The sequence below is a fragment of the Macaca nemestrina genome, chromosome 12 (genome assembly GCF_043159975.1).
Source record: "Macaca nemestrina isolate mMacNem1 chromosome 12, mMacNem.hap1, whole genome shotgun sequence".
NCBI lineage: Eukaryota > Metazoa > Chordata > Mammalia > Primates > Cercopithecidae > Macaca > Macaca nemestrina.
Window position 1 is genome coordinate 8,528,157 of NC_092136.1, and position 17,907 is coordinate 8,546,063.

The window sequence follows — 17,907 nt, forward strand, 5'->3', positions numbered from 1 at the left end:
CTGCCCCGCATCCCACCCCAGGCTCGAAGTAATGGGGGAATCATTAGTTCTGCAGTCCTTCTGGATGGGAATGGTACCCTGTTTCAGCACCCCACCCTCGCCCCAACCCCGGCGAGTACCAAACAGACGCTGCCCAGGCCGCGGGCTCCGCTTCCGTCCGGGTTTATTACCCCCAATCCAACCCCCAGCAAGTCCCTCCGCTCCAGCCTTCAGTCCCCCTGCTGCCCTGCCAGCAAGAGCGAGGGGCCCTTATCGGTGTCAGGATTTCTTAGTCCATGCCAGCGGCCCCTCTTGCGCAGCCAGGACGGCGTCCAAGTCCCGAGGTCCACAGCTCGGGGAGCAATCCGGGCGGGCATCGGCGTGGAGGAGGCAGTGCCTTCAGTCATCGGGGGAACAGGCCAGGGGCAACTGATCCGGACTGCCCACGCTGCCGGTGCTGGAGCTTCCATCGCCTAAGTCGCGGGGCCCACACGGGGGCAGAGCAAGCTCGGGTGCTGGCCCGGCGCCTGAGCCCCCCGCGCCACCGGGGCCGCCGCGGGGGCCCCATTCTTCGCCCAGCGCCAGGCAGAGCTCCTTAAGCGCCAGGTTCTCCCGCAGCAGCTCCTCCTGGCGGCCCTCCAGCTCAGCCAGCTTCTGCCAACAGCCGCCCAGGTCCTCGCGCACTGCCCGGGATGCTTGGGTCCCGAAGAGCTGCCACTGGCGCGCGGCGCGCCGCCCGCGCTGGCGCTCCGAGTCCAGGAAGCAGCAGAGGTCGCGCAGCTCACGGTTTTCTGCCTGCAGACGCCGGTTGAGCTGCTTGAGTTCGCGGATCTCGCCCAGGTGGCCCTGCAGCTGCCGATTCACCTCCTGCATGAGGCGGCCACGCTGCACCAGTGCCGCCAGGCGCGCCGCCTCCTCCCTCCGCAGGCGCCGCACTAGCTCTTCCTTGCCCAGCGCCGCCATCTCCTCGTCCGTCAGCTCCTCCAGGCCGCCTGCCTCGGCCTCCATGGCTGGTCAGGCCGCTGGAGCATCGCCCGCCCGCCGCCGCGACCCAGGAGCCCCACGTCGGGCCCGGCGCCACTCAGGGTCGGGCTCCGGCTCCGCGCGCAGCAGGCAGTGGCCGAGGCAGCGTAGGCTGCAGCAGCTACCCCAGCTGGGCACGCGGCGGGGCGCGCGCCGGGGCGGGGCCGCACGACGTTATGGAAGGACAGCCAATCCGGTGAAAAGTCCCCGGAAAGGGGCGGGGCCTGAGTTCAGGGGGCCCCCTTCCCCACCCACTCCTAGTGTTACTGATCCTCGATGTCAAGGAAGGCCCGCGTCATCGCCCTCCGCACCGGTCTCAACCCTAAACTAGGAGCTTCGAACCTCCAAGTACCGGATCGCCCTAAGCTCGAGCCTAGGCCTCTCGGCTCTTCTGAGAACCAAGACTCAGGCGTCCACCCCGGACTCCTGCCCATCCCCGACGGAAGTCAGATGGACCGCTCTCCAGTCCCTCTTTACCTTTGATCAAATTCGGAAGTCTGGGCTCACTAAGGATTGCTCCCGGTTCCTCGGAACCCTAAGTCCAAACGTTCTAGCTCACCGTTAGACTACTATCCCTCCCAGGGAGCGTTTCTTGCCTGGGGGGAGGAACATACAGGATTCGTTTGTTCAATAAACGTTTTTTATGTGCAAGGCCCATGCAGAAATAAATTTAACCAAAATACTGATTCCATCCTCAAGGAGGACGCAGTCTGTCCGGGAAGACAAGCTGTGTTAAACAAGAAACAAATCGGGGAGAAGTATGGTCTGAGGGTCCTTAAGAGGATTCCCAAAAGGGATGCTATCCAAGAGGCTCTGGTAGATCCATAGGACTTTGCCCAGTAAAGAGCTATTTCAGGGAGAGAGAATAACAAGGTGAAAGACACTGGTGCCCGAAAGAGCTTAGCTGCTTTAGGAACAATGAGGATAGCTTGATGGTTTTTGAAAAGCAGATGTGTCCAGAAAACGCGAGAGAGACAGAGAGGCTTCAAGGGTAGGTAAAAGCCAGATTCTTAAGAACTTCCAGTACTAGATTGGAGCATTTCCAAAGGCCAGTAAGGATGTTAAGCAAGGGAGTAACATTTGTAAGGATGTTAAGCAAGGGAGTAACATTCTAAGATGTGCATTTGGCCGGGCGCGGTGGCTCACGCCTGTAATCCCAGCACTTTGGGAAGCTGAGGCGGGCGGATCACGAGGTCAGAAGATCGAGACCATCCTGGCTAACACAGTGAAACCCCATCTTTACTAAAAATACAAAAAAGAAATTAGCTGGGCTTGGTGGCGGGCGCCTGTAGTCCCAGCTACTGGGGAGGCTGAGGCAGGAGAATGGCGTGAACCCAGGAGGCGGAGCTTGCAGTGAGCTGAGATCGCGCCACTGCACTCCAGCCTGGGCGACAGAGCTAGACTCCGTCTCAAAAAGAAAAACCAAAAAAACAAAAAACAAATATATATATACACATACACACACACACACATATATATATATGCATTTAACTGGCCAAGATGGTGAAATCCCGTTTCTACTAAAAATACAAAAATTAGCCTGGCGTGGTGGGAGGAGCCTGTAATCCCAGCTACTCCATAGGCTGAGGCAGAGAATTGCTTGAACCGAGAAGGCGGAGGTTGCAGTGAGCCGAGATCGCGCCACTGCACTCCAGCCTGGGCGACAGAGCGAGAAGGCTCTGTCTAAAAAAAAAAAAAAAAAAAAAAAAAAAAAAAAAAAAGTATTTAAAAAAGATTGGGCCGAACCCTGTGTGGGCCGAACCCTGCGGGGAGGGGACATAAACAGGGAGATTGGTAACTGTGCAAGGAGCAAGGAGAGCTAAGCAGAAAAACGGCTGGGGCAGCGTCAGTGGAGGTGGAGAGGACAAACAGATACTAGAAATATTCGGGAGGCAAATCAGCCGAACTGAACGTGGGGAGAGAGGAGTCTGGGAGAACGCCCAGGTTTCTCGTATGAGAACTGGTGGATGGGCCGGGCGCGGTGGCTCAAGCCTGTAATCCCAGCACTTTAGGAGGCCGAGACGGGCGGATCACGAGGTCAGGAGATCGAGACCATCCTGGCTAACACGGTGAAACCCCGTCTCTACTAAAAAATACAAAAAACTAGCCGGGGGAGGTGGCGGGCGCCTGTAGTCCCAGCTACTCCGGAGGCTGAGGCAAGGAGAATGGCGTGAACCCGGTAGGCGGAGCTTGCAGTGAGCTGAGATCCAGTCACTGCACTCCAGCCTGGGCGACAGAGCGAGACTCCGTCTCAAAAAAAAAAAAAAAAAAAAAGAGAGAACTGGTGGATGTTAGGGTTATCACTGAGATAGCGACGCAGGAAAGAAACAAATGGGGAGAGCGAGAGGTCTGTCTAGAATATGTTGAGCTTTTGAGGGGCTTACAGGAAGAGTGTGGACAGACTTGGCCAATAGGCGGCCCCTCCGGATGTGAACTTCCAGGCAGAGCTCAGAAAGGCAGAATTAGAGACGTCAGTAGCTCGTGGGGATGGGGGTGTGGTTAAAACCAAGGTGGAAGCAGGCGCCCCAGGCCCAGGAGAGGTGCTCATGCGCAGGATGGACAAAGGGGTCTCCAGCAAGAGCCCGAGGAAGTCAGGGCATACCCCATTTTTGCGGAGAAGAGATTTAGTACAGAGCCCTGTGAAACCCCCTAAGTTTAGGATACAGGTCAAACTTAGGAGGTCCCGAAGAGGGCAGAGAAGGTGGGAGAAAAGCCAGGAGGAAGTGAGGGGAGAGGTTGCGGGGACCGTGGAGACGAAAAGAGGAACTCCCTTCGAGCTCCTGCAGACCGCCGCGGGGAGACAGGACGCAGGAGCCCGGGACTCCCCCTCCCGGCCGGAGGAAGCGTTGCTCCTCCGCGTAGTCCTCCCCCTCTCTTCCCTCGCTGCTCCCGCCCCGTCCCCGCCACCACTGGCTGTGTCCCGGAAGTGGTCCTATGCTGGGTCCGGATGCCGGGAGCGGAATCTCGGCACTCCCGGAAGTGGCCTGGAGGCGGCGCGCCAGGCCCGAGCGGTGCTCCCTCCTGCTCGGGCCGCTGCGGCCCCGGGCGTCGCCATGACCAGCGAGCTGGACATCTTCGTGGGGAACACTACCCTTATCGACGAGGACGTGTATCGCCTCTGGCTCGATGGTTACTCGGGTCCGTCAGGGGCGTGTGGGGAAGCCCGTCAGCGGAGCGGTTGTTTTGAATGGGAGAGGGGGCGGGGCTAGGACTTGGTCATCCTTTAGGGAAGTGGGCGAGCGCCTGGGAATAAGGGGTGTTATAGGGATCGGGGATGGAATCCCTTAAGGGCTTCTGGCGTCGGCGGGGCGGGACCTGATGCTAGCACCCACTTTCCAGTGACCGACGCGGTGGCCCTGCGGGTGCGCTCGGGAATCCTGGAGCAGACGGGCGCCACGGCAGCGGTGCTGCAGAGCGACACCATGGACCATTACCGCACCTTCCACATGCTCGAGCGGCTGCTGCACGCACCACCCAAGCTACTGCACCAGCTCATCTTCCAGATTCCGCCCTCCCGGCAGGCACTACTCATCGAGAGGTGCTCACCCTGTGGGATGGTGGAGACATCAACCAGTCTGACTGTATACCCATTTTCCCAGCTGAAACAGGCCCAGGGAGGGATGGGACTTACCCAGCCATCAGAAAGTTGAGAGCAGAAGGGGTCAGACCCAGGCCCTGCCAGGCCCCGCCAGGCCCCCTTTCCTCTCTTTTATGGGGGGGTCAATGGTGTTGTCTGACTCCACAAGGTACTATGCCTTTGATGAGGCCTTTGTTCGGGAGGTGCTGGGCAAGAAGCTGTCCAAAGGCACCAAGAAAGACCTGGATGACATCAGCACCAAAACAGGCATCACCCTCAAGAGCTGCCGGAGACAGGTGGGCACTGCACCCACACAGACACAGCATCTCATTTGCACTTCACTCCCTCCCTTTGACCACTGCCCCAGCTCCAGCCTCTGACTGTGGCAGCAGCTTCATACCTAGTCTTCTCCTCCCTTCCCCTTTCCCCCCCCTTTTTTTTTTTTTTCCTTTTTCTTTTTTTTTTTTTTTTTTTTTTTGAGACGGAGTCTCGCTCTGTAGCCCAGGCTGGAGTGAGTGCAGTGGCCGGATCTCAGCTCACTGCAAGCTCCGCCTCCCGGGTTCACGCCATTCTCCTGCCTCAGCCTCCCGAGTAGCTGGGACTACAGGCGCCCGCCACCTCACCCGGCTAGTTTTTTGTATTTTTTTAGTAGAGACGGGGTTTCACTGTGTTAGCCAGGATGGTCTCGATCTCCTGACCTCATGATCCGCCCGTCTCGGCCTCCCAAAGTGCTGGGATTACAGGCGTGAGCCACCACACCCAGCCTTTTTTTCCTTTTTGAGACAGAGTCTTGCTCTGTGCCCCAGGCTGGAGTGCAGTGGTGTGATCTCGGCTCACTGCAACCTCCGCCTACTGGGTTCAGGCAATTCTTGTGCCTCAGCCTCTGCAGTAGCTGAGATTACAGGCGTCTACCACCACACCCGGCTAATTTTTGTATTGTTAGTAAAGACGAGGTTTCACCATGTTGGCCAGGCTTGTCTTGAACTCCTGGCCTCAAGTGATCATCTGCCTTGGCCTCGAAAAATGCTGGGATTACAGGCGTGAGCCACTGTGCCTGGCTCCCTGTTGCTCCTTCCAAGCTATCCTGTACTGTATGGCCAGAGTGACCTTTCAGAAGCCCAGATCTGACTTTGGGCTCCCACTGCGTCCTGGGTAGCAGCTGCACTTCTTGGCTTTGACCTATAGACTGTCCTGTGATCTCGTCCCTGCAGACCTCTCTAGGCTTACATTTGTCCAGCCCCCAGGCTTTCCTTTACTCATGTTGCTCTACCCGGAGGGTACTGTTCTTGGCAATATCTACATCTTGAAATCCAAGACAGGAGATGAGATGCCACCTTCTCCACAAGCCTTTTTGGTACGCCAGGAAGAAGTAACCCTTCTGGGCCTTTGATGCCTTTCTTTTGTATCTCCTGTGAGCTTTCTGTTTATAACTTAGCATTTGTTTTTTATTTTTTAGTTCCTGGGGCTTAGCCAGGAAAGTCTGTTCCAACTCAAACTTGTGAAGATCTGGAGAGCATGGTGCTAAAATGGGGTTGGATTTAGAGATAAGATTGAGTAAACATTTATCCAAGGCAAGATACGGCAGGAGCTGCTAAGCATTTGAGTTGATAACAAGTACTAATAACCAATAGTTGGTTGAAGGAATAACATGCTAAATCAGCACTTGCCGACTGGATAGGTGGATGGGGAAGGGAGGGATGTTCAGTAAGTGGTTTATTGGGTGAGCGACATGGTGGACACTCTGACCAGTCCTCTCTTCTATCTGCCCTAACTGCCCTGCAGTTTGACAACTTTAAGCGAGTCTTCAAGGTGGTAGAGGAAATGCGGGGCTCCCTGGTGGACAATATTCAGCAACACTTTCTCCTCTCTGACCGGTTGGCCAGGTGAGGAGCTAGCCACCTCCCCATCCTGCACACTACTTCCCTGGGCCCTGAGGCTTGTCCACCTTCCCTACCCCAACTCTTCTGACCTCCTTAGTATGCTGGGGGAGTGATTATCCCACTTTTGGTCTGTACTTTTTTTTTTTTTTTGAGACGGAGTTTCACTCTTGTTGCCCAGGCTGGAATGCAATGGTGCAATCTCGGCTCACTGCAACCTCTGCCTCCCGGTTCAAGCAATTCTCCTGCCTCAGCCTCCCGAGTAGCTGGGATTACAGGCTTGAGCCACCGCACCCAACTTGGTCTGTACTTTGGACCAGACTGACCTGGATGCAAAGCACAGTCCAGCGATTTCCAGTTGGGCTGTTGAGAGATGCCATATGTAAAGCCATGGCACAGCCCTGGCACTTAGGAAGTGCTCAGTAAATAGTAACTGTTACCCTTATGGTCTCCCACTGTATGCACTAGGAAACTTGGGCTGGAACCTTCTCTTCGCACAGATGGGGAAAGGGCGTAGAGAAGTGACTTGAGACATGTCACACAGCAACTTGAGGCGGAGAGAGGCCAGAACTCGGACACCCAGCTGAGGTTGCAGCTGCTTCCTAAGAAGGAATTTCTTTTTTTTTTTTGTTTTTTTTTTTTTGAGAAGGAGTCTGGCTCTGTCGCCCGGGCTGGAGTGCAGTGGCCAGATCTCAGCTCACTGCAAGCTCTGCCTTCCGGATTTACGCCATTCTGCCTCAGCCTCCCGAGTAGCTGGGAACACAGACGCCCGCCACCTCGCCCGGCTAGTTTTTTGTATTTTTTAGTAGAGACGGGGTTTCACCGTGTTAGCCAGGATGGTCTCGATCTCCTGACCTCGTGATCCGCCCGCCTCGGCCTCCCAAAGTGCTGGGATTACAGGCGTGAGCCACCGTGCCCGGCCTAAGAAGGAATTTCAAGCCCAGAGGACCCTCCTCTCTTCTGTGCAGGGACTATGCAGCCATCGTCTTCTTTGCTAACAACCGCTTTGAGACAGGGAAGAAAAAACTGCAGTATCTGAGCTTCGGTGACTTTGCCTTCTGCGCTGAGCTCATGATCCAAAACTGGACCCTTGGAGCCGTCGGTGAGGCCCCCATTGACCTAGGTGCCTGGATGTCTCCCCATCCTCAGGACCTGATTCCCCACCAGTAGTTTCTCCCACAGGCCCCCAGTTCCCAGCATTCGCTCCTGTTCGCGGCCCACACCCAGGCTACCCTGCCCATAGAATGTTTTCCCACACACAGCTTGTCTGCAGACAGAGGGCCTATTGCCTCTCTGTGGCCCGGGGCATGTCACTGCATCTCTCTGACACTCCATTTCCTCTTCTGTCCCTAGGGGGGAAATGAAGTATTGGGTGAGGAAAGGCTTAGGCTATCCCAGAAGGGGATTTTATCACCCACCGCAACCCCCTTCATGGCCTCATAGACTCGCAGATGGATGACATGGACATGGACTTAGACAAGGAATTTCTCCAGGACTTGAAGGAACTCAAGGTGCTAGTGGCTGACAAGGACCTTCTGGACCTGCATAAGAGGTGACCTTGTAGGGGGCCATGGGGCAGGGCCTGCAGTAGGGGCCCAGGTGGCTATAGGTGTGACCCTGTCTCTGCAGCCTGGTGTGCACTGCTCTCCGGGGAAAGCTGGGCGTCTTCTCTGAGATGGAAGCCAACTTCAAGGTCTGTGGTCCCATCCAGCCTCTGGCCTTTGGCATCGTCAGCCTCTAGTTCGCCACCTCTACTGGGCAGCTCTGCCCCTCCCAGAGACTGGCCGGCAGGTGGCGCTGCTGCTCCCTCTGGTGGCTGCTGACGGTGGCCGCTGACGGGAGCAGCTCATAAACAATGGGGACTTGGTTGCTGGAGGGAGGTGGATGGATCTGGGGAGGGACCTACTCCTCCCCCAGCTTCTGTGCTCAGCTCCCAACTTCTGGGGCAGAAAGCAGAACTCCAAAGATCCCTGCCCCACAGAACCTGTCCCGGGGGCTGGTGAACGTGGCCGCCAAGCTGACTCACAATAAAGATGTCAGAGACCTGTTTGTGGACCTCGTGGAGAAGGTGAGCTGTCGTGCCCTCTGACACCCAACCTGGCCTGTTCCCGGCCTAGACGAGTGCTAAGTATTCTCTTGGGCCCACAGTTTGTGGAACCCTGCCGCTCCGACCACTGGCCACTCAGCGACGTGCGGTTCTTCCTGAATCAGTATTCAGCGTCTGTCCACTCCCTCGATGGCTTCCGGTGAGCAGTCCTGTCCTCCTGTCTAGCTTGGCCTTGCCCCAGCCTGCCACCTGCCAGGACCTCACCTCCCGCAGACTCAAGGTTCCTCATTCTACTACCCTGGGGGTAGGACCAAAGCTCTGGCTCCCCCTCTTAGAAGCTGTGTGATTTGGGGCAGGTTTCTTAACCTCTCCATGCCTCAGTTTCCTCATATACAAACTGGGGTTCATCATGAGAAGAACTGTAAGAATTTTCTAAGGGCAAAATGAATGAAGGTGTAGAAAGCACTCAGGGCAGGGCCTCCACCATGGTGAGTGTTGTGAAAACTCAGCTGTCACTGTTCATGTTCTTACAGACACCAGGCCCTCTGGGACCGCTACATGGGCACCCTCCGCGGCTGCCTCCTGCGCCTCTATCATGACTGAGGCCCCTCCCAATGTCCCGCCCACACTGACAATAAAGTTGCCCTGAGTTTGGAGACTGGTCCTCGCTCCGGGGAGCAGGTGGGGGACATGCAGATGTGCCTGTGTCTGTCTCTGAGCACCTGGTGTCCGTGTACAAGGATGGACATTTACAGTGGCCTCTTGGGAACTGGGACATATCTCAGGGAATGGTGACTGTGCTCCGCCCATCCACCAGAAGAGTCCACTCACAAGCCAGACGTCTTGTCTTGGTTTATTCAGGCTGTATTGAGATTGGGAAGATGAGCAAAAACCTGGGGGTAGGGCTGGCGAGGAGGCAGCTGGCCTAACAGGACAGAGCGGAGGGGGCCAGGTGGGTTCAGGGAGGGCAGGAGACTCGGGGCTTCACATCCGGTTTCTGCACACGGGCAGTGAGCGGGAACCTGGTGATGCCACAGGTATTGCTGCCTCGGTGTAGCCGGAAGTAGCCCTAGGAGGTTGGGGACACAGGGGCGGGAAGGTGGGAAGTGGCCTGTTCTGCCTCGCCCCTCCCCCAATAGATCACACTCACCTTCTCTCCCCACTGGGCCCCCCAGGAGTTCTTCAGGATCCAGTATGGGGTGGGGTGTGGAGGCTGAGGCTGAGACTGCGATGAGACTGTCTCTGCCCATATCCCCTCTGACTTGAGGCTGCCAAAACCCACCAGCAGGACAGAGTGGTCCACAAGCTGGGGGTCACAGGTGGTGGGTGTGACCTTGATCACACCTTTCCGGTATAGCTGCAGGGGGTGGGGGCCGAGGGGCTGAGTGTAGGGCCAAGTCCCCTGTATTCCCCTCCCCCGCCAGCTCTCCCATCCCACCTGCAGGGGCTTCATGTTGATGGTCACGGTGATGGGGCCGTAAGTGGCCAGGTACTGGGCAATTCCTGGGGACGGGAGCATCATCAGACCCTTGGCATGTGGGAGTGTCGGTTTCTCTCTCGCTCCTTCGCTCCTCCCACCCCCTCTTGTCTTCTAGCCCAGTCACCCAGTGTGTCTGCCTCTGCCCCGGTGTCTGTCCCTGCCGTCCCCCCATGTCCCTGCCCTGCCCGCACTGTGCTCGCTGTTCTGCAGCATGATGAAGTCCTGGATCCAGGCCACCTTGTGGTACTTCTTGGCGTGGCACCCTTGGGCTCTGACTTTGCCCTGGAACGGGTAGTCCTTTTCACTGGCCAGGCCACCTGCAGATAAGCAAGACAAGGGAGGAGGCTCCGCTCCTGCCCACCCTGTCCCCCTGCAGATGCACAGAGTGGCGGGGCAGTGCACTCACTGTTGTTAAGAACAGTTATGAACGCGTCCCAGACGAAGCCACCACGGCAGCCATCCCCACAGCGACCACAGTCCAGCAGTTCTGGTGCAAGAAGGGACAGTGTGGGTGACCAGGCCCCTAGGCCTCCCTCCCCTGTCACACCTGCACCCTCTGTCAGCCCTACCCTGCACGGAGACATCCACGAAATCCCAGAAATTGATGCGCCACAGGGCCTCTATGTTGCCTGCCGCTGCCATGGCCCAGCAGCAGTTGCAGTTTTTCTGGAGGGCGAGAGGGTGAGGCGGGGCTAGGTGTTCGGGCCAGGCCCCTCTCCTTCCCACCACTTAGCTGAATTAGAGCGAGCTGGGTAGGGGCAGATACCTGGTCCTTGATGGGTGAGATGGCACCGGCCACCTTCCGCCAGTCACAGGTGAAAGGCACTGACTCCTGTGGCTCTTCGGACCCTATCTCTCTGCCCATGCCGGGGACCCTTCCGGCTGCCCTCCGATACCCGTAGAGCTGGCCAAACTCCTCCTCTGGGGAACAGACAGGGCCACTGAGGTCTCTGTTTTGACCCCTTCTCCCTGTTCTGCCTCTCCCACTCCAGCCGTTGGTCCCATAATGCCCTGAGGGGCAAAAAGGCAAGGATAGGCCGGGTGTGGTGGCTCACGCCTATAATCCCAGCACTTTGGGAGGCCAAGGCAGATGGATCACTTGAGGTCAGGAGTCCAAGACCCCATCTCCACAAAAAGTAGAAGAATTAGCTGGGTGTGGTTGTGCGGGCTTATAGTCCCAGCTACTTAGAAGGCTGAGAGGTTGGGGGAATTGCTTGAGTCTAGGAGGTAGAGGCTGAGTGAGCTGCTGTGATTGCACCATTGTGCTGCAGCCTGGACAACAGAGCAAGACCCTGTCTCAAAAAGGCAGGGATGCTGAGCCTAGGGAGGCTGGACTCCCTGCTGGGTGCTTCCGTGTAGCTGCTGTGCTGGCCCCTGGGCTGGGCTAGGACACAGGGCTACAGAGATTCTGCCCCTGCACTGGGTGATTTGATACCAGCACCCAAGCCCCTGCTCCTCAGGGAAATGAATTTCCTTCCCTGGGAAGTGAAAATTGAAGGTCCACTGGGTCCAGCTGCCAGTGTCCCTGGGGAGACCGCTTCCCCAACCACCACCTACAGGCCAGAAGGGTTAATGGTACCTGTGAGGTCACTGAATGGAGTCACCCCAAACTCAGCTGTGCCCAAGTCCTCCTCCTGCAGCCGCTGAGCCTGGGCCAGGTTGTGGGCAAAGATGTCCAGGCGGTGAGCATGCTCTGGACCAAGAGGGAGTTGTCCTAGGCTGACTCCCAAACCCTCAGGGGCAGGAAGTAGCCACTGGCTGGGCACCCTTCCACCCACACCCACCCAGTTGAGCACTGGCTCCTTTCGTGTAGCTCCTACAAGGCCCCACTGCAGATACCCAGGCCCAGGAAGTGGTTACCCAGCCCACCTAGGGTTGGGTTTTCCCCAGAGGCAGCGAGAGGACCATCTCTGGCCACCCTGGGTAGGAAGCCAGGTAAGGGGTCTGGTGGTGGTGACTCAAGGAAAGGATGTGCGGCCAGAGACCAGCTTCCTGCCAGGCCACCTCCTTTACACCTCTGACCACAGGAGGAGAGCTGGAACATGACGGGGAGAGGAGACGATGGCACGGGCAGCCTGGGCTAAAAGGCACACGCAGACCAGCCCCCTAGAAAGATCAGTACAGGCCGGGCGCGGTGGCTCAAGCCTGTAATCCCAGCACTTTGGGAGGCCGAGACGGGCGGATCACGAGGTCAGGAGATCGAGACCATCCTGGCTAACACGGTGAAACCCCGTCTCTATTAAGAAATACAAAAAACTAGCCGGGCGAGGTGGCGGGCGCCTGTAGTCCCAGCTACTCGGGAGGCTGAGGCAGGAGAATGGCGTAAACCCGGGAGGCGGAGCTTGCAGTGAGCTGAGATCCGGCCACTGCACTCCAGCCTGGGTGACAGAGCGAGACTCCGTCTCAAAAAAAAAAAAAAAAAAAAAAAAAAGAAAGATCAGTACAGCGAGAGGGCAGGGGCAGGGGTTAGATCATGGGCTAGAGAAGAAGTCCCCAACGTGGGGACAAAATGGGTGTCCTTGGGTGTTTGCTGAATGAACGAATGACTAGGTGGTGGCCCCCTGCCCACTGCCTGGAATCACAGGGAAGTGACTGCGGAGCCAGGGGATCACGTAGGACTAGGGCAGGACCTCACCCGCTGCCACTGCCCTCCAGATCCATAGCAAAGAATGATCCTGGACCCACTCATGCTTTCAGGAAACCAGGGAGCACATGCCCAGCCCTGCCCTGTCCTGCTGAGTGACCTTGGCCATGCCTGTTCCCCACCCTGAGCTTCAAGTTTTTCATCTATTACAAAGTGGGATGGCTGGGCTCGGTGGCTCACACCTGTAATCCCAGTCCTTTGGGAGGCTGAGGCAGGTGGATCACCTGAGGTCAGGAGTTCAAGACCAGCCTGGCCAACATGGTAAAACCCTGTCTCTACTAAAAATATAAAAGTCAAGTGTGGTGGTACATGCCTGTAATCCCAGCTACTTAGAGGCTGAAGCAGGAGAATCGCTTGAACCCAGGAGGTGGAGGTTGCAGTGAGCCAAGATGAGGCCATTGCACTCCAGCCTGGTCAACAAGAGTGAAACTCCGTCTCAAAAAAAACGTGGCCGGGCGCGGTGGCTCAAGCCTGTAATCCCAGCACTTTGGGAGGCCGAGACGGGCGGATCACGAGGTCGGGAGATCGAGACCATCCTGGCTAACATGGTGAAACCCCGTCTCTACTAAAAAAATACAAAAAACTAGCCGGGCGAGGTGGTGGGCGCCTGTAGTCCCAGCTACTCAGGAGGCTGAGGCAGGAGAATGGCGTGAACCCGGGAGGCGGAGCTTGCAGTGAGCTGAGATCCGGCCACTGCACTCCAGCCTGGGCGACAGAGCGAGACTCCGTCTCAAAAAAAAAAAAAAAAACAAAAACAAAAAAAAACGTGGGGGCTTGGAGTGGAGATGTATGTGCCCTGTGATACCTTCTGGGCTCAAGTAACTCCGGTTGAACTGGATCTGGAACAGCTTGAAGGCCTCTTTCAGCTCCAGCGGCTGGGGACTGAGGTCCTGGCAAGGAACCAAGGGTAGAGAGGGGCAGTGGGCAGAGGAATCATTGCTGGGGCCCCACCTTAGCTCCTAGCCGTGCAAGGACTGGGCTAGGGGTCAGCCAGTTAGCCTTCTCTGTCTTCCCATGTGCCCTTGGGCACGTCAGCCCCCTCTCCAACCTCAGTGACTCCCTCTGAAAAATGAGAATGACAGGCCAGCTGTTTCTGAAGGGGTGACCCCAGGTGTGGGACTGGCAGTTGTAAGGTTTTGGGAGCACTTACCTGGGCCCTAAGGGAGCCTCTGATGCCTTGGGCTAGGCCTGCCACCAACAGGGCCAGGAGGCAGGAGGGGTGGGTAGTCAGTGCCATGCTGGTGCAGTCTGGAGAGGCATGGAGGCAGGAAGCCGTGCAGATCGAGGAGGAGGGTGTGAGGGCGGGGCTGGAGAAACCACGAAGGGGAAGACAGGTTTGGTGGGTGAGGGGTGGACCCCTAGAACCCACAACTTGCTCAGGCCTTCAGGCTTTCAGTCCTCTGCCTGTCTGCTCCCCAACCCACCCCTTTTTTCTTTCTTTTTTTTTCCTACCCAGGTTGGAGTGCGGTGGCACAATCTGGGCTCACTGCAACCTACACCTCCCGGGTTCAAGCAATTCTCCTGCCTCAGCCTTCCAAGTAGCTGGGACTACAAGCGTGCACCACCACGCCCAGCAATTTTTTTGTATTTTCAGTAGATACAGGGTTTCACCATGTTGGTCAGGCTGGTCTCGAACTCCTGACCTCAGGTGATCCACCCGCCTCAGCCTCCCAAAGTGCTGGGATAACATGCGTGAGCCACTGCACCTGGCCAAAGGAACCACTCTTGCTCCTACTATGAAGCTCAGTCACCTCAATGGCTGCCTCTTTCAAGAAGCCTTCCCTGCTTCCCCAACCTCTGGTAGAAGCTTTGCAGCCCCTTCAGCCCAGCTGCACCTGTGCCCATTGGGCATCTGCCTCCAGCCACACCAGAAGGGTTCGGTTTGCTTGTGTCCCCGGTGCCCAGGATAGGGCTAGGCATGGGGCAGGCTCGCTAGGTGTTTGTTGACTGAACAGTTGATCATCATAAGTTGTAAACAAGAAAGCAGGCTGGGCACAATGGCTCATGCCTGTAATCCCATCACTTTGGGAGGCCAAGGTAAGAGAATCGTTTGAGCTCAGGAGTTGGAGACAAACCTGGGCAACTGAGCAAGACTTCATCTCTACTAAAAAAATAATAAAAAAAAGTTAGCCAAGCATGGTGGTGCTCTCCTGTAGTCCCAGCTACTGGGGAGGCTGAGGCCAGTGGGATTGCTTGAGCCTGGAAGATTAAGGCTGCAGTGAGCTATGATCATGCCACTGCACTCCAGCCTGGGTCCAAGATCCTGTGTCAAAAAAACAAAACCAGGCCAGGCGCGGTGGCTCACGCTTGTAATCCCAGCACTTTGGGAGGCCGAGGCGGGTTCATCACCTGAGGTCAGGAGTTCAAGACCAGCCTGGCCAACATGGTGAAACCCTGTTTCTACTAAAAATACAAAACAGTAGGTGGGCGTGGCGGCGGGTATCTATAATCCCAGTTACTCGGGAGGCTGAGGCACGAGAATGACTTGAACCCGGGAGGTGGAGGTTGCAGTGAGCCGAGATCGCGCCATTGCACTCCAGCCTGGGCAACGAGTGAAACTCCATGTCAACAAAACAAAACAGGAAAGTGCAGAGTCAGAGTCCAGGAGCAGCCATTGCTGCTAGTGCCTCCCGTTCCTCATCCCTCCCATGGTCTAGGGATGAGGATGAGGGGGCTGAAGAGCCAGAAGGATAACTGTGAGCATCACAGACAGAGGGAGGCCAAAACTTAACTTGTGAGGTCAAGGGCTGGGCAGCAGTATTAACACCCATTACTGCTGTCTTTGTTCTAAGTGGGTCCTTGGGCTGGAGACCTCCCTTCTAGGAGTTCAGGCTGAGAACTGGTGACCAAGACCAGAGAAGGGTGTGAAGAGCTGGCTCTCTAGGGTTCCATGGGGCGGGAGACAGGACAGCTGTAATCCTGGGATTTATTCACTTACATGCTCACTACTGCATTTCTTTATTAGGATTCCTCCCAGAGTCGTGAGGCCACACTTTGTCGCCCTGCCCAGAGAGTAAGCCAAGGGGCTTCTCTATTTGAAAAGCATGCTGCTGCCTTTATTGAAATGCCGTGGACAGACCATCCCCAGAGTGGTGCCTGGCCCTGTGGTTCTAGAGCCCAGTTACGGGCCCCAGCCAGGCTTGTCCTGTTGTATGACTGATGGCTAAGGCTCCATGTCAGCCCTCAGAGGTGGAGGTCCCAATGTGGGTCTGTTGTGATGGTAGGATGTGGGAGGCCACGGGGAGGAGGGACTGGAGGTGTGGGGCCCAGTGGCCTTCCTCTTTGATCCTCTCTTTCCTTCCCTTGCATGACAGCTCCCAAGGCCAGGAGGTTTGGGTCTGTTTTTAGTCAGTGCTGTGTCCCTGGTGCCCGGCACCACAGCATCTGCTTTACAGTGGCCAGTCAGTAAACATTTTTTGTTTTGTTTTGTTCTTTTGAGACGGAGTCTCACTCTGTCGCCCAGGCTGGAGTGCAGTGTCACGATCTCGGCTCACTGCAACCTCCGCCTCTCGGGTTCCAGCGATTATCCTGCCTCAGCCTCCCAAGTAACTGGGACTACAGGTGTGCGCCACCACACTCAGGTAATTTTTTTGTATTTTTTGTAGAGACAGGGTTTCACCATGTTGGTCAGGCTGGTCTCAAACTCCTGACCTCAAGCAATCCACCTGTCTCAGCCTCCCAAAGTACTGAGATGACAGGCATGAGCCACTGCGCCCAGCCGAGTAAACTTGTTGAGTGGATCAGTGAACTTCCTCCACCCACTCACTCATTTGTCCATTCACCTGCCGACCCTGCAGATCCCTGCTGGCACCCAGTAAGGGGTGGGCCACGGGCACAGGGGCCTCACTGCCTGAGAGGAGCTCACTACTTGGTCAGAGAGAGACACTGATCCAGTGGTGTCTGGGACCTTGAAAGGGACCCAGTGCAGAGCAGGCCAAGGCAGGGAAAGTCACTGAGGGTGCAGAGGACTGGGGAGGCATTCTGAGGAGGCAACTCCAAGTGGGAGGCTCACTCAGGCTGGATAGTGCAAAGATGGAGGTTCAGGTCAAGGTTGTGCACCAGCCGTGCACTAAGTCATCCCCCCGGGCCTCATGTCTTCATCTCTAATTGGCAATGACAATTCTCAGGCTGAGGCTTGAATGGAATGATACTTAGTGGAGCACCCAACACTGTGGCACAGAGTGAGTGTTCGCAGGGCGGGTGCTTCATGCTCTAATATGGGGCAAGGAGTTCAGCGGGTCTTGAAGTCCATGGGACATGAGTGCAAGTCCCATCCTTCACCTGGGACAAGTCTCTCAGCCTCCCTATCTGTGAAACGGGGTGATAGCAGCACCCCTTTCCTGCCTTTTTTTAATATTTCCTTTTTTTGAGACAGGGTCTTGCTCTGTCGCCCAGGCTGGAGTGCAGTGGCACGATCTCGGCTTACTGCAACCTCCACCTCTCAGGTTCAGGTGATTCTCCTGCCCCAGCCTCCTGAGTAGCTTACAGGTGTTCACCACCATAGCCAGCTAATTTTTGTCATTTTAGTAGAGTTGGAGTTTTGTCATGTTGGCCAGGCTGGTCTGGAATTCCTGACCTCAGGTGATCCATCCACCTTGGCCTCCTAAAGTGCTGGGATTACAGGCATGAGCCACCATGCCCGGCCTATTGTGGTATTATTATTATTATTATTTTTTTTTTTTTTTGAGACGGAGTCTGGTGCTGTGGCCCAGGCTGGAGTGCAGTGGCCGGATCTCAGCTCACTGCAAGCTCTACCTCCCGGGTTTGCGCCATTCTTCTGCCTCAGCCTCCCGAGTAGCTGGGACTACAGGCGCCCGCCACCTCGCCTGGCTATTTTTTTGTATTTTTTTTAGTAGAGACGGGGTTTCACTGTGTTAGCCAGGATGGTCTCGATCTCCTGACCTCGTGATCCACCCGTCTCGGCCTCCCAAAGTGCTGGGATTACAGGCTTGAGCCACCGCGCCCGGCCCTATTGTGGTATTATTACAGACTATAAACTTCACTTTTTTTTTTTTTTTTTTTTTTTGAGACGGAGTCTCGCTCTGTCGCCCAGGCTGGAGTGCAGTGGAGTGATATCGGCTCACTGCAAGCTCTGCCTACCAGGTTCACGCCATTCTACTGCCTCGGCCTCCCAAGTAGCTGGGATTACAGGTGCCCACCACCATGCCTGGCTAATTTTTTTGTAGAGATGGGGTTTCACCGTGTTAGCCAGGATGGTCTTGATCTCCTAACCTCGTGATCTACCCGCCTCGGCCTCCTAAAGAAACTTCACTTTTTTGA

General features: G+C 56.3%; 3 protein-coding genes across 7 annotated transcripts; 1 reads left to right on the plus strand and 2 right to left on the minus strand.

Moving 5' to 3' along the window:
- Positions 1-146: 146 nt before the first annotated feature.
- Positions 147-1,143, minus strand: LOC105469603 (coiled-coil domain containing 85B). Its single transcript, XM_011720887.3, has one exon. The coding sequence runs from the start codon at positions 985-987 to the stop codon at positions 379-381; it is 609 nt and encodes a 202-aa protein (XP_011719189.2). The 5' UTR covers positions 988-1,143; the 3' UTR covers positions 147-378.
- Positions 1,144-3,969: 2,826 nt separating this feature from the next.
- Positions 3,970-9,159, plus strand: FIB (FGF1 intracellular binding protein). The gene is made up of 10 exons (XM_011720878.3): positions 3,970-4,140; positions 4,342-4,540; positions 4,749-4,875; positions 6,362-6,462; positions 7,425-7,558; positions 7,900-8,008; positions 8,086-8,149; positions 8,438-8,524; positions 8,605-8,702; positions 9,037-9,159. The coding sequence occupies exons 1-10, from the start codon at positions 4,056-4,058 to the stop codon at positions 9,104-9,106; spliced, it is 1,074 nt and encodes a 357-aa protein (XP_011719180.1). The 5' UTR covers positions 3,970-4,055; the 3' UTR covers positions 9,107-9,159.
- Positions 9,146-14,012, minus strand: LOC105469602 (cathepsin W). Of its 5 annotated transcripts, none has more exons than XM_011720881.3 (10): positions 13,778-14,012; positions 13,433-13,517; positions 11,563-11,676; positions 10,750-10,904; positions 10,553-10,649; positions 10,390-10,470; positions 10,175-10,300; positions 9,942-10,006; positions 9,654-9,860; positions 9,150-9,525 (listed from the first exon to the last, which is right to left on the minus strand). In XM_011720881.3, the coding sequence occupies exons 1-10, from the start codon at positions 13,862-13,864 to the stop codon at positions 9,361-9,363; spliced, it is 1,182 nt and encodes a 393-aa protein (XP_011719183.2). In that variant the 5' UTR covers positions 13,865-14,012; the 3' UTR covers positions 9,150-9,360. The 5 variants fall into 5 exon arrangements, with proteins under 5 accessions (XP_011719181.2, XP_011719183.2, XP_011719184.2 ...); XM_011720886.3 differs by having other exon boundaries at positions 9,339-9,572; XM_011720879.3 differs by having other exon boundaries at positions 9,146-9,525; positions 9,654-10,006.
- Positions 14,013-17,907: the final 3,895 nt, after the last annotated feature.